Consider the following 14,724-nt stretch of genomic DNA (forward strand, 5'->3'; position numbering starts at 1 on the left):
GAGGGGGGGAGGGGAAGGGAGGGTGCCGTGACCTTTCTTGTATCGAGTCGTCTGAAGCCAAGTTTCGGAGGCCTGACGCTATGTAGCTAAGTGTTGGTCTGGGTGGAAGTGCTACAGTAACTGGGCTCCAATGAGCAACACACTCTGCCCCCGTCTGAGCAAAGGAAAGCAACAGTCAACTAAGAGTCATTGTGGCTACCGACACAGGAGAGGAGGAGGCCTGGGTCGAGTTATTTCCGTTCAGCGATCCTGGAGTGTCTGGCTCCACTTGGGATAACGCTTGCTCCCAAGGACCTCGGGTGCAACAGGCCCGGCACCGGGATGCCAACTGGCACTTCCGTCTCTGGAATTCTATGTTGCAGAGTCCCTTTCCCTCTTGGGGTCCCACTCTCCCAAAGGTCAGCCATCTTTAAGATGAGGGGGCTTAACTAGATCCAGCCACGCCATTCTAAGATCCTAGGCCCTCTCCCTTCTTTGGCTCCCCGTCCCCTCTCGTCCCGTCTAAGGGTCCGTCCTATTGACACTAATGCGGAAGTGAACCAGAGCTGTTTAGGAGAGCATTTATTTCCATCATCTCAAGAGCTGGGCCCAGGTATTTTAAAAGTCCTGGTGTATAAAGTCCTTCTTCACAGGCAGGCAGGCACGCACACGCACGCAGACACACGCACGCACACAGACACGCACGCACGCACACGCACGCACGCAGGCACGCAACGTCCCCCTCGTGCTATCAAGCCCCGTGCCTCCCACCAGAAGCTTAATAACTGCACGGGTCTCGTGTAGGTGTAGAAATGAGGCCATTTTCCGCTTTGCTTTTCATGATTTCATGGTTTACCAAGGCCACCAACTGGCCTGTCAAGAGTTATCTATAATACGTTAAATATGCCAAGCACCAGATAATGTAATCAAACATTTAATTGCTATTTTAACAGATAGGAAATGCCTCATTATTGATGTGAGAGTCATTCCTGAATTAGCTATCTGTATACAGTCAAGCCCATTGACTTGGTAGAGCAAAGGTTAAAATGAATACAAAAGCAGCAGAATCAAAATGAGAAGACATGGCATGCAATTCAAACAACTCCAGTGAGACTTAAACAAAATGAGAAATAAATGGAGGACAGGACATTGATGATCATCATAACATTTCATTCAGTTTAACCAATGTAAATCAAATGCCATCATTACGAGTCACAAAGATCCGGAAAACTGCCTTAGTCAACAAACACTTGATCTATTTGCTGAGTGCAGGGACATAGCAGGCGAGAACACGACTCACTTAGAATACAAACAAGTTTGCAAAAACCTTATGGAAGCAGATGGCGGGAGATTCTGGACAACAACATCTGATAAAATCGTGGGAAGCAGTGGCAGGTAGAAGAAACATTGGCGAGAGACCCAACTAACAGGCATCCATCCTCAGGGCACTGAAGGATGAAAGTGGAAAAAGGATAAGGAGTCTGAACATGGAAAACATCAGCAAAAGTCGCGATCATCAACAAATTTTCGTTTGTTTGTTTGTTTGTTTGTTTGTTTGTTACCACCAAGGCAGCATCGTTATTACACATGGACTTAAAAGAGCACAGACTCGGCTAAGAGGAAGTGGAAAAGGCAATGGAAGAATTTCATGATGAGAAAATCAGCAAGAGTTGCAACATCATTCATCTGGAGGGCAGCGTGAGGTTGATTCTCAAGGTATTTAAAAGGGAAGACAGCCGAAGCATGGAAAAAGCTCTCCAACTTTAGTACTAAAAAAAAGAAAAGAAAAAGCTCCGAGAGAATATCTATCTGGAAGTACATTCCCCGCCTATAGCAAATTTTCTAAGAATAATCTACACGCATATTGAGTGCATACTTAATAAAGTGATTAGAAACGAGCAAGCAGGTTTTCACAATGACAGTTCTACAATACACTGTGTCTTTACTACCACCCAACTGACTGAGAGAGAATACGAGATTACGCTGTGCTTCTGATTATTGAATAAAACAAGCATTTGACTTGATAGGCCAAAACACCACCTTCTTGGCTCTTTTCCAACTCGGCATGTGCTGACCCCTGAAACATAAAACATAAAACCGAGCCTTGTTCCAAGACCCACCACGTAGGAATATATCAAGTGAGGCAATCCGCTACTGTCATGGAGAAGATCCAATGCTAGGTCCAGATGGAAGAGGATTCTCCAGAGGTGGTCACGTCCTCTAAATGCTCCTATCTCGTGGAGGACACCGGAGTGACTGCTTCGAGACTTGGAACACTGCAGAACAGAACCTTCTAAACGAGACCCACAAATTCTTTAAAAGCCTGAGGCCTAACACTCCATGCCAGAAACGGATACAAGCGGGCGAAGGTTGTTTATTGTCCAGAAGACGATACACAACTGAATGGACGGCGTGTAAGAATTTGTCCATCAGCAGACACTGCAAATAGATGATGAATTAGGCTCCGAATGGAATTGGAGGAAGAGAGCGGGCAGAACTGCCTTTGGGCAACCGCCAAGTTCTTTGAATGAATGAATGACCCCCAAGTTTTTCCTTGAGACAAAATAAATCATACCTATTTAATACCAATATTCTTCTGAGGATGTGCTGCTGAGAAGTGGAACATGATAAGTCTTCCACAGAAGCCACGTTGAGGGTCATCCAATGAGCAGGGTTCAACACATTCCAAACAAGGAATTACAGAGCAAGACATCATCAAGAAATGGGTGATTCCAAAAGACGGGTCTGTCACAGACGGAGAGCAAGAGAGTTCGCTGGCAGCTTCAATAGTATCCTCTCGATGTCCAAAGAAGCCAAGGAAGGAACTTTGAGTGATGAACTTTAGGGAAGACACATTGGAAGGAAGAGCCACACTGAGGAGATCACAGATCCTGGAGGAGCAATTAAAATGCCAGAGACAAGGGTCTGAGCCAGCCACCCCTTCTCTACAAGACACGGCAAACACTTCTGCAAAACTGTATCCCTGCAGCCTCCAAGAGGATGATCTCTGCAAGACGTCAGCTATGAATGAGCTCTCGGAAGAGCTACAAGGGAAGAATCTGTGATCTCGATGGACTTACGTTGAAGGAAAGAGGTGGGAATCAGAGGCACCAGGAGTCCCAGGATCTTGTGTTCACATCATAGCCTCCACGTGGGACCAAAGCAAGTGCTGGTGAGACCCCCTAAGGCACTGTTGTTTTTTGAAAACTGCTTCAAGTAGTGCCTGAGGAACAGTCTATGATGGCTGGCCTTGGGTGTCCACCAGAGTTCAGTTACGTCCCTGTTGCTGATTCCTGAAAATGATGCCAAATGGCTGGAAGATCTTAGCCTGTTTCTGTCCTTCTGCAAATGCCATGGTGCCCAAAGTACTTGCTGGGCAGAAGGGGGCTGTCACCCAGGGCTGGAGAAAAGCACCACTGGCTATGAGTCTAGGGAATTCGCTGAGCTAATTCCTCAGATCTTCCATGGACAAGTGGCTTCTACCTAGCCCAGCCCAGGAAGGGGCTTGGTTCCATGGAGGCTTAAGTAACACACGGGATTTTATTTTTTAAAAGAGAATCAATACAACCATCGACAATACAGAGCCATTTCTCATTGCCTTTCCCTTTCCACTTACTTGGGAATGTCTGGTAAACTGGGACTCTCTGCTCAACAGCTCTGTCAGCTCATCAGCTAGGCTACAAGTGCACACTCAGTCTTTTGACACTTTATTAAATGCACAGCAAGATGAACTGTCTCTGATGTCATTGTACACAGGAGAGGGAGGAGGGCAGGAGGGGAGAGGGAACCTGGACAACTTTCCTTTGGAGGCGAAGGTTGAAGCCCCTCTGGTCCTATTACTTCAGGCTGAGATTAGCCCATATTCTGCCGGTTGCCATACCCCCGCTGGTGTGTGTCTTTCCAGTCGTCCCAACTGCGCTTTCGGTGCAGCGTGTCTTCCTCATCCTCTTCTGACTTTGTTTCTTGTTCCTCATCTTGCTCGGCGTCCTGGCGGAGGTTCACTAAAAGGGGCAAAGGGAGGAAGAAGGGGTAACCGTCAAAACAGAGCTGAGAACTCCCCGGGCCTCCAGGGCCCTTGTTCCTTTCCAAATGGGATGGGGAGTGAGCCGGAGCACACTGTGGAAACGCCACTGAAGGTAAACAATAGCCACAGAGAACATGTGGACAAAAGTTCACCAGGGCAACTCCTAGGCTGGATATTCCAGGCAGCAGGTCAAGGTCTGGGAAAATGCAAAAACAGAAAAGCTAGAGCTAAGAGTACCTGTGATTGAAGGGAAGGGAAAGAAGTGGGCATCAGAGGCACTGCCGGGGGATGGGGGGGGGGGGGGCCGCGTTCCAATGCAGTCCGTGATCCTTTAGTGATCTCAGTGTATGCAACCAGCCCTCAGACTAGCCAGACCAACTGGTGCCAGGATATGTGAGGTGGAACAAACAGAAACAGAATGTATGGGTCCTGTTGCCAAGTCGGCTCCTTCAGGGCAAGGCCTAGCCTAGGCCTAGCCACTGTGACCGGCACAGGGTGAATGCTCAAGAGAAATGAAGCCAGCTACTCACCTTCTGGAAGGGAAAGCGTATTCCCCTGGCTGCCCACAGCCTGTCTACGTTGACCCTTCTGCTTACCAAATAAGGGGAGAGCCCCCAGCTCTGAGAAGCTTCGGAGGTCCTAGCATAGACCGTGGTCGCCTCTCTACCAATTTAAAGAACATGGAGCAGGAGCCTGGTGGCTTGTACACAACGTCTATCATCCTGACCATTTCCCAGCGTTCCTTTCCTTTAGCACGCCAGCATAGTACCTGGGCACGCACTAAGTGCCTGCTGATTGACTTGTACCTGTTGAATTCTTGCGTGTATCCCATTTCTGTCGCTGCTCATACCAATCGTTCACGGTCATGGTCGCCAGGCTAGGATAGCCAGATCCAAATACCCTGTAGGAAGCAAATCAGCATCAGGGAGTTGAATGCAAAGAGCCCCTTTCTGTTCAGTGACGAGCTCACCGAGTAAGTCTCGGTGACAGCTCCAAAAAACCAGGCCACCACCAAGATAAGCAAGGTGGACTCAGTGACTAAGAGGGTGACTAGGCTTCCATTAGGAGATGGAGCATCTTCCAGGGAGGGAAGCCCAAAAGAAGGGATGCGGCTGACAACTCCCCAATTAAGGCTTTACTTTACTGTAGGCCTGCCCAAATCCAGTTAGCGGGTCTGACAGGAATGGACCCTATGACCCGGAGGGAGGGAACACCGTCCCAGGGACTCAATATGAAATCCTAAGAGAAAGAGCGACATTTAGAGTTGTAGCTAAAGGAGAAAGGCTGTCAATGAAGAGAAGAAGGAAGGGGTTCAGAGCAGCATCCCTGAATCCCAGAGTTGGCAGGGACATTAAAAGGCATCCAGGCCAATCTCAAATTGAACCACGAATCCCAATAAGCAGTTATGTTATCCAGGCTCAGGGCGAAGATGACCATATTACCTCATTCAATTTTAGCTCCCTTCCCTGCCCCTCCAGGTAGCACATTCCATTTGGGGACAACTCCGGTAAGAAGTTAGAATCTCATCTAAGCTTTAGGTTTAGGACTTCAGTGTCATGGGAACAAAATGGAAAGGGGGCATTCTCCACAGGGGAGAATGTCACCTTTCTATGATGTTCATCGGGTCTGCAACGTATGGAAGCCACACCAGTCTGATGGCAGAGGCGTGTAAGAGCAATTGCCCTTTCAGGTGCTACTTACTTGGCCTGTGTGGTGTCTCGGGTGAGGATAAAAGGTTTGGTTGGAGGCCTGCCCTGCGAAGGTATACGAGAAGTTGATGCCTGAGAAGGACAAGGGATAACAGAGATTAGTTGCCATAGTGGCCCAGGGTATTCCTGGAAGCTCCAAAAGCCCTGAGTTACAATCAAGTCACCAAATATCGCTTCCTGTTCTCGGTCTTCTCCCCTACCGTGTCACAAAACCAGAAACATCTAGAAATGGCTCAGGCGCTAAGGAAGGATTAGGAAACAGGGCTCCCAAACAAGTACTTTAAGGACAGCAGCTACATCAACACCTCAGACAGAGCAGGCATTCCAAAGCTGGTTGTTGAACTTAATTCAACTTGAGTATCTGCTGCCTGGCAGCTGAAGCCTAGATGGTAGATTCTTAGATTTCCCATGAGCTCATTACCAAGGCGATAGGCAAGCAAGGTCGGGCTTCTCGAGGTCTTGTAGGACCTACCTGGCTCAATCGTGACAATAGGAGTTCATTTACGAAATCTTAGACTGAAATCGAATGAGGAATTCTCTGTGAAGGCTCCAAGTCCTCATACGGTGCCCACTTGTAAAAATCCACAGCAGAAGTGCAGCCCCCATGTCGGCCTACCTGCTTTCCCGAGTCTCGGGCTTTCAGGATCATGATTTCTTGGTCAATGCTCTCGATCTCCTCCAAACTGATGTTGATCCACTTCCGTAAGTGAAGCAAATAATACTCCCGGACTTGCTCCTCATCTGCTAGGCCACTTTCCACAGCAGTCTCCAGAGATGCCAACTTGTTCTCCAACTCCTTCTTCTGTTTGTATCTGCCCCATAGAATTCAATGCAACAAATAGCGATAAAGTGTCTACTCTGGGCCTGGCCCTGTTCTAGGGGCTGGAGGTACAGAGGAAGGCAACAACAGGAGTCCCTGTCTGCTACTAGATGGGAAATGGACTTTGATATCAGAGGGGTTAATATCAAAGACTCATTGGTGACTGAAGCAATCCAGCTCACCACTTGTTTTGGAAGAGAAAGCAAACTTCCTAAGAAGGCATAATTGGGAACTTCAAAAGGGAGGATTTGCTCCCCTCCCCTAAGATGACTTGCAGTAAACTCATCCACATTTTCCTTAAGTACAATTATCATGACAAGGCCAAGTAGAATACACACACACACACACACACACACACACACACACACACACACATATGTGTGTATATATATATATATACATACATATATATATATATACTCAACATGATTTCTCCCTCTCTCAAGAACAAACAAGCCTAGAAATTTGATGATGTCTTGGTAGGGCTGCCAGGTCTCATAACCCAGTTTCCTTGAGTCTCAAGGAAGGAAGGGATTACAAAAAAGGGGGAAGAACTAGGGGCAGCTAGGTGGCTCAGTGGATAGAGCCAGGCCTGGAGTTGGGAGGACCTGGGTTCAAATCTGACCTCAGACACTTCCTAGATGTGTGGCCCTGGGCAAGTCACTTAATCCCCAAGACCTAGCCCTTACTGTTCCTCTGCCTTGGAGCCACTTAGTATTGATCAATTCTAAGACAGAAGATTTAAAAGAAGTGAGAAGAACTGAAGCTAGGAGAAAGGAAGATACTAAAGAAAAAGAAGACAATAAGAAAAACAATCTGTTTCTAGAAGTCAACTTCTTTAGTATTATTAGATCAATCTGTGGTTGATCGAATCAAATTTTCCTCCAGGCCACAGAATGCCCCCTTGTGACTTTTATTTCCACAGAATCTTAATAACCAACTGGGACTGCAGAGGCCACTGAGTTTGACTTCCCACCCAATCTGGCTTCTTCTCAACAACATCCCTGCCAGGTGGTCATTTATTCCTTAAGAAATACTTTCAGTGATAGGGAGCCAATCATTGTTTATTAAGTGCCTACAGGCCAGGTGCTGTGTTGTGCTTGGCTGAACAGCTTTAACTGTTATAAAGTTCTTCTTTATGTCACATATATGTATCTCATAGAGACATGTGTCATATATATTCAGGGTATTTATATAGCACTTGAAAGCTTACAAAGCACTTTGCATGCATTATCTCATTTGATCCTTAAGACAACCCTTGGAGGTGGGTGGTATTATTATTCCCAATTTATAACTGAGGAAACGGAGGCAGACAGAAGTTAAATGATTTGCCCAGTGTTGCACAGCTAGTGCTTATCCCAGACTGGATTTGAACTCAGGTCTTTCTGGCTCCAGGCCCAGCACTCTATCCCCTGTGGCACCACTTAGATGCCACCTGAAACCTGCCTTTCCATCAGTTCCACTTCTGGCCTTTTGAAGAGTTCAGGATAAATATTCCAATTGGTCAGCAAGCATGTAATGGCACCCACTATGCGCCGAACACTGTGCTAGATGCTAGAGACACACATATAAAAGTGGGACAGACTGACCTTAAGGTGCTGACATTCTGTTGGGGAAACACAACATGTTCCCAGATAAGTGAATACACACACATACTAAGTATATATTTGGGAAGAGAGTGGTGGCACTAACCAAAGAGGGACAGTCTGGGAAGACCTCTTCAAGGAGGAGGCACTTGAGCCTGAAGTTGGCAATCAAAATGGCTCATCATCTTTTCCCAGGCTCTTTGAGCCTCTACCATGCTACCCCCCACCCCCACCAGCCAAAAGAGGCGTACCTACCGAGGTTCAATGAAATGATACAGAACTGCGGAGTTCTTGGGATCCGCCTATCCATCTCTTTAGGGAAATGGAAGTTTAGGTTCATTTCTCCCAACATGCTCTGTCTGAAATAGACAAGCTGCCTGCACGGGCAAAGGGAGGAACCCCAGCCACGGTAATTCACATCTAGGGCAGTGGCATGTTACAACCAACAAATGATTCCCTGCTGATGGCATTTCAAGGGTGACACATCTGGCCAGACCCAAACAATGTGGGTGGGCGGGAGAGAGCGCTTCAGACAGGGGATGGCCTATCAGAAATGCTTTTTCACTCACTTATCATTCCTGCCACTTGGATCTTCTTAAGCCCGGTGGCTTCTTCCTATGAAAGGTACAGACCCCAGGTATTCCTGCTCCCTAGTAGGACACCCAGGTGTAGTAGTCGACTCTGCATGTGCCAAAGAGACGGGCCAGCAGGCTTCTGGAACAAGGGGAAATGGTTTCATTTCTAGCAGCTGTATTGCCAGAGACTGCTCCGGCCAATCCTGTTCCCACTCTCTCTCTCGTGCAACCTGAGAGAGAGAGAGAGGCAGGGCCTCTGTGGCCAAACACTCTTTGTTGTTCCCAAATCACCACAAGGCCCAAAGAAGCAAGGCTGCTCCCTGACATTCCATTCAAAATGCCACCTAGCTCTACATGAGATTCTGAGAGCTAAAGCCCTCCATCATTCCAAAAAAAATGGTAGGTAAGGAAGGGCCCCAAACTACCAGCAGCACCCTTATGCAGGTAGGCTTTGGCTTGGGGATGAGAGCATTAACCCTGGAGTCAGAAAGACCTGAATTTAAATCCAGCCTCAGACACTTACTAACTGTGGGTTCTTGGGCAAGTCACTTTACCTCTGCCTGTCTCAGTTTCCTCCTTCCAGTAAAATGGGGAAAACAGCAGTACCTCCCTCCCAGGATTGTTGTGAAGGTCTTACGAGATCATATTTGTAAAGTGCTTAGCCCAGTACTTGGCACATAGGAGACGCTCTATAAATGCTTATTCCCTTCCCGTTCCTGCTGGGCACTCTTCTCTTAGACAGCCAGCAGTCCACACCTCTCTCTAGAGAGGCAGTTAGAAACATGTAAGAAATTGATACAGAGTAGCGACTCCAGTAACAACAGAATCTTGTAACACCACCACAGGTTGCAAATACAGAAGAATGGATGCTCTCAAGCCCTTCTGACAATGTTGCAACCCAGAGCCCCTTCTTCCAGACTCTTGGTGACCTCCTACAATGCCTTTGGCCTCTAGGGGTGTGTGTGTTTGTGTGTGTGTTTGTGTGTGCGTGCGCGCGCATGTTAGAGCAGCACCAGTAGAGTGCCTGTCGCACACACACCCTCACTGACCCCAACAAACAGCTTGCATGCCACCTGACTGCCCATTCCAGCCATGGCAGGTGTATGCCAGTGTTTTCCTCCCCATTCCAAAGAGATGAGACAGACCAGTGGCCAGGGCAGCACAATCAGCCAAGGGCCAGATTAGCTTTGGGGAGAAAAATCTGCCTGCCTGTAGCTTATGACCCAGAAGGCTGGCAATCTCAATTGGTAGGGGTCCCCATAATGCCAGAATCAAAGCATCTCAAGGGAAGGTGGAAACGGAAATGAGTAACAGAGGCCAAAGTCGAGAGGAGGTTTGGTAAGAATGTCAGGTATTCTCCAACCCAGAATGATCTGAGGCTAGTGATAACCAAAAAAGGAAAGAGAGTGTAACACCGGGGATAAACTATTACAGAACTACCATCTGGCATGAGGAGGCAACCATTAGAATGGCCAACCAAGAAAAAGAAGAACTGTTGGACTGATTGGCTTCTATTTGCTCTGTCAAAGCTACTGGTGGTGCAGCATCGTATTGGTCTATAGATTACATACTCGCTTTGGTCTCTTCCACCTTTAAACCTCTCATTTTTAGACTCAGACGGAGGATGGAACAGATTTGGTATGCAAGGGAGTGAGGAGAGATGGTCAGAGATCAAATGACAGCTTTTTCAAGGCCTTCCAGTAGGCAGGCCCTAGAAAACTACTGTCCAGGGTACTGACTAAACTAGCAAATGATCTTGGGGAACTCAGAGAATAAAAGAGGTGCCATGAGACTGGAAAAAGGGGAAGAACGTGGCAGTGTTTACAAACAATAGGCTGGGAAGCTTGAGAATTATTCCAAATAGCATTCTAGAATGTATTAAGAAAGAAATGGTTTGTCAGCATGTAGAAAGGGAAAGGTGACCAGTAAGAATCTACAGGACTGGGGGCAGCTGGGTAGCTCAGTGGATTGAGAGCCAGGCCCAGAGATGGTAGGTCCTGGGTTCCAATCTGGCCTCAGACACTTCCTAGCTGTGTGACCCTAGGCAAGTCACTTAACCCCCATTGCCTAGCTCTTACCACTCTTCTGCCTTGGAACCAATACACAGTATTCATTCTAAGACGGAAGGCCCGGGCAAAAAATAAATAAATAAAAAAAAATCCACAGGACTTCAATCATGATGGGTTAATTCCAGACTAACCATACTTCCTTTTACCGACAGGGTCAGCAGACGGGGAATGCCAGAGACAAAATAACTTGGATTTCAGCAAAGTCCTGGACAAAACAGAGAGATGTGAGCTGGAGCACAGTACAGTTATGTGGATTCAACCAGTAGAATGACCTGACCCAAACAGTGATTAATAGATCCAATTCCATTCTGGAGGGAAGTTTCTGGTTGACTCCGCGTCACAGTCACTTATCTTTGGGTTTTGTGGTGTTTAACATTTTAATCAATGATTAGAAGGCACAGATAAAAACAAAATTCTTGAGATGACAAAAAACAAACAAACTGGGCAAGACAAATACCACACTGGATGGCAGATTCAAGTTAACCAGCGTTTATTAAACATCTATGTGCTGGGCACTGCACTAAGTAGAAAGAAAGGCAAAACCAAATCCCTGCCTTCAAGGAGCTTACAATCTAAGCAGAGAGACAACAGGCAATTATTATGCATGAATAAGATAGCCATAAGATAAATCAGCAGCTTAACTGAAGGAAAGGGGTGCCATTAAGGCAGTGCCAAAAGAGTTCGCCTACAATGAATGGGATTTCAGGGGAGACGTGAGAAGGAGGGCTTTTCAGGCAAATGCAGGGAGTCAGGAAATGGAGTATCTCTCCATTCCTCTCACCAGGTAGGTAGGGAGTCAAAAAGGAAGGAAGGTGTAATGGGCTTTGCCTGTTATAGGAGGGACTCAGTGAAGGGCTATAATGCAAAGGGCTTTAAAAGCTAAACAGTTTTATATTGAATTTTGGAAGTGAGAGGGAGCCCTTGGACCTTAATGAATAGGGGATATGGTCAGATCTATGCTTTAGGAAGATCCCTGCCAGCTGAAGTGAGGATGGACTGCAGCAGGGAAGAATCTTGAGGCAAGGGGTGAGGGGTGGGGATCAAGCCAGTAGGCTAATGCAATAATCCAGGGATAGGGGTGGGGTGGGGTGGGGTGGGGTAGGGTAAAAGAATTGAAGATAAGATGGGTTTTGAGCCTGAGGGACTGGGAAGATGCTGGTGTCCTTGACAGTAATAAGGAAGCCTGGAAGAGGGGAAGGTTTGGAGGGAAAAGTGACAGTTCCATCTTGTAAATGCTAAGCTAAAGATATCTGCAGGGCATCTCTCTATTGAGATGTCCAATAGGCTCTCAGAGACCCAAGTCTGAAGGTCACGAGAGAGGCAGGGCTAGATAACTTGATCTCAGAATCATCTTCAGGGCTAATAACTGAAACCATAAAGAAAGTCTAGAGGGAGTAGAGAAGATCGGTCCAGAAATGTGAGATAAAGGGAAGACCACGAAGCAGAAAGCTTCCTAAGGAATAAGTCCATTTCTCTCAAATTGTCTACCACCAGCAAAAGAGACTCTTACCCCTCTGCCGAGGGCAAATTTTTGTTAAAATGTCTAATTATTGCCACTTAGGAAAGGAGGGTAGCTGGAATGGGTTCTAGTAAAGTTGCTAAGCTGACCGCTAATGCCATGGTCCAAGGACATGCTTTACTTGACTGAGACACCAGGCAACACAGTAGCATAGCTATGGCTGCCCAATGTTCTGGGTTATATCGGGTTATCTTCTGGGTTATATCAGATTATTAAGATAGGGGCAGAGTACTACACAGGAAACCTTGTCAAGAAGGGTGTAAGATTGCCCATGGTAGAGAAGCCCATTCATTGTAGGTAAGCTCTCCTTTAGGTGCTTAAAGAGCATATACTACTAGGCCTGAGGCTGCATATGATCACACATCTCAAGGATGCTTCATAGGAAATTCCTGCTCAGGAATGGTTTGGAATAAATGAACTTTTTGGTCAAAATCTGGATTTTTTCAACAAAGATTCTGAAATATAACATCCTCAAGAGAGGGTTTTCCAAAAGGCCACACTGGGGAGCCAACAATCCCTTTCAGGCCTACATTTACAGCATTTAATACAGATACATTTCCACAACAGACAAACTTCAATCTCCAGGCCTCTTTCTAAAGCCCCACTGGGTGCCCCATGGGTTCCATCTCCACTAAGAGGCCCCCAGTCCCAGCTGGCACTCATAATGCACCCTGAATAGTTCTTGTTCCTTCCGGCAGAGAAGAGAAACAACATGAAATCGCTGTGGGTTGCTTCCCATCCTTCAAAGTTTCTTCCTGGGAGGGAGACAGGGAATAGAATCTCAGTCCTGAGGAAACTATGGGACCTTCAATTTAGAGTAATGTAGAAATGCTCTTGACCAAAATCCTAGATCTTAGGAATAGGAAGAGACCTCAGAGGCCATTTAGTCTACCCTATGTCTGAAGAATCTCTAACATATACAATCTCTAAGATATACAATCATTTTCCACAAATTCAGCAAAACTCACATTCATTTTTCTCAATGAATTTCATAACATTCTCATGCATCTGTGGGAAACCTGTACTTTTCAGATGGAACAATCAAGTCACAAAGAGTGATCTGTTCCGGGCTTCTCCAAATGAGTGTTCGTTTTGGAACTAAAGGATCTGGAGTCCAAGCCCCGGTAGACTTGCTAATGAATAAGCTTAGACAAGTGTCTCCTCTCTAATCATCAGTTTTCTTATCTACAAACTGAGGGGGAGGAAGGTGGACTAGCTGGTTCCTAAGGTCCCTTTCCACTTAAATAGTCTATAGCCATGATACAGTGCACAGCAGGGTTGGGAACAGAGTTGAGGACTCCAAACAAAGGAGCCAGCATTCTTTTCACTAGACATTGGTTTCCAAGATGGAGGTGAGGGGTGTCAACTCAACCAAAGGCAGTGGTTTCTGGCAAATCTTGGCGATCTCTCCCTTCCTCAGGCTCAGTGAGGAATCACCCCCTTAACAGCAAGCTCCTTTTTGGGTCTCCCCCAAACATGCAGCCCCCGTGGGAGCTCTGTCAAGTCACAGCCACTGACTCACCTCTCGATTTTGGCTTGTCTGTGAGAGGCCATGGTGACGAGGCTTTGCTGATTTCCTGGGGTCCCGTCTATTACTTTCCTTCCAAGAAGGCTGTCATGGGTTAGGGGAAGCTCGAACTTTGTGACCTTGTAGTTCTGGCACTGCTTTAAGAAGTTCAGGAAGTGGGCCCGGGCACTCTGTACTTGTTCCAGCCGGTGGCTGAAATTGACCTGCTTCAACGTGAGAGCTCCCTGGAGGGCGGGAACCATCAGGTACTTCAGATCGGTGGAAGAGATTTCTTCCAGGTCTTCGTTGGAGCTGTAAGTAAGACAGAGAGAGAAAAGTTGAGCCTGGGCTCTGGCCATGCTCGGCCAGTGTCCCCGGGAACCACATGCATGAGCGGAACGGTGCCCGGGGGAAGTCCCGGACGGAGTTGTCAATGACATGCGGCTGCCGGCACTCCCAGAGTCCTTCTCCTGGCCGTGGGGCGCTCGGTCCCTCTTCCGCCCGGCCCCCACTGCCCCCCACCTGGCCGTTGGCGGCCCCGCCCCCTCTCCTTTTCGCACCTGAACAGGTCAAGCTGCGCCATCATGCGAGAAGCTTTATCCAGGCTCTCCAAACCCTGCTTCACCTTCTCTTGGATGAACCTGGAGTTTGTCGACTCGCTGGTGTCTTCGACCTCACCTAGGAGCCGGCGACCGGTCTCCAGCAGCTGTGGCAGTCGCGGCCCGGCCACCTCCTCTTCTTCTTCGGTCGCCGCCGCCACCGCCTCCGCCATCTTGGGGAAGGACGGAACCAGCGGTCATCTACTTCCGGGGTCAAAGGGCAGTCACTTCCAGGCCTCACCGGAAGAGCCGCCATGTTGGTTTTTTTCCCCTTCACAGGCCGCATAGGGGGGCGGAGGGCCCGGGCCCCCCCCCCCCCTAGTCACCTCCCATCTCC

General features: G+C 47.6%; 1 protein-coding gene across 1 annotated transcript; it reads right to left on the reverse strand.

Annotated features, from left to right (window-relative positions):
- Window positions 1-897: 897 nt before the first annotated feature.
- Window positions 898-14,560, reverse strand: IGBP1 (immunoglobulin binding protein 1). The gene is made up of 6 exons (XM_044682572.1): window positions 14,349-14,560; window positions 13,804-14,100; window positions 6,329-6,524; window positions 5,705-5,784; window positions 4,810-4,904; window positions 898-3,980 (listed from the first exon to the last, which is right to left on the reverse strand). The coding sequence occupies exons 1-6, from the start codon at window positions 14,558-14,560 to the stop codon at window positions 3,832-3,834; spliced, it is 1,029 nt and encodes a 342-aa protein (XP_044538507.1). The 3' UTR covers window positions 898-3,831.
- Between the last annotated feature and the right edge of the window lie 164 nt (window positions 14,561-14,724).

Source organism: Gracilinanus agilis, chromosome X (assembly GCF_016433145.1).
Source record: "Gracilinanus agilis isolate LMUSP501 chromosome X, AgileGrace, whole genome shotgun sequence".
NCBI classification, from domain to species: domain Eukaryota; kingdom Metazoa; phylum Chordata; class Mammalia; order Didelphimorphia; family Didelphidae; genus Gracilinanus; species Gracilinanus agilis.

What these genes read in the sequence shown, in the direction of transcription:
- IGBP1 (XM_044682572.1), bottom strand. Translation starts at nt 14,560, where the DNA reads ATGGCGGAGGCGGTGGCGGCGGCGACCGAAGAAGAAGAGGAGGTGGCC. An exon ending in AGACAAGCCAAAATCGAGAG is followed by an intron (nt 6,525 to 13,803) that starts GTGAGTCAGTGG and finishes TCTATGGGGCAG; the next exon opens with ATACAAACAGAAGAAGGAGT. An exon ending in TACACGCAAGAATTCAACAG is followed by an intron (nt 3,981 to 4,809) that starts GTACAAGTCAAT and finishes TGCCCCTTTTAG; the next exon opens with TGAACCTCCGCCAGGACGCC.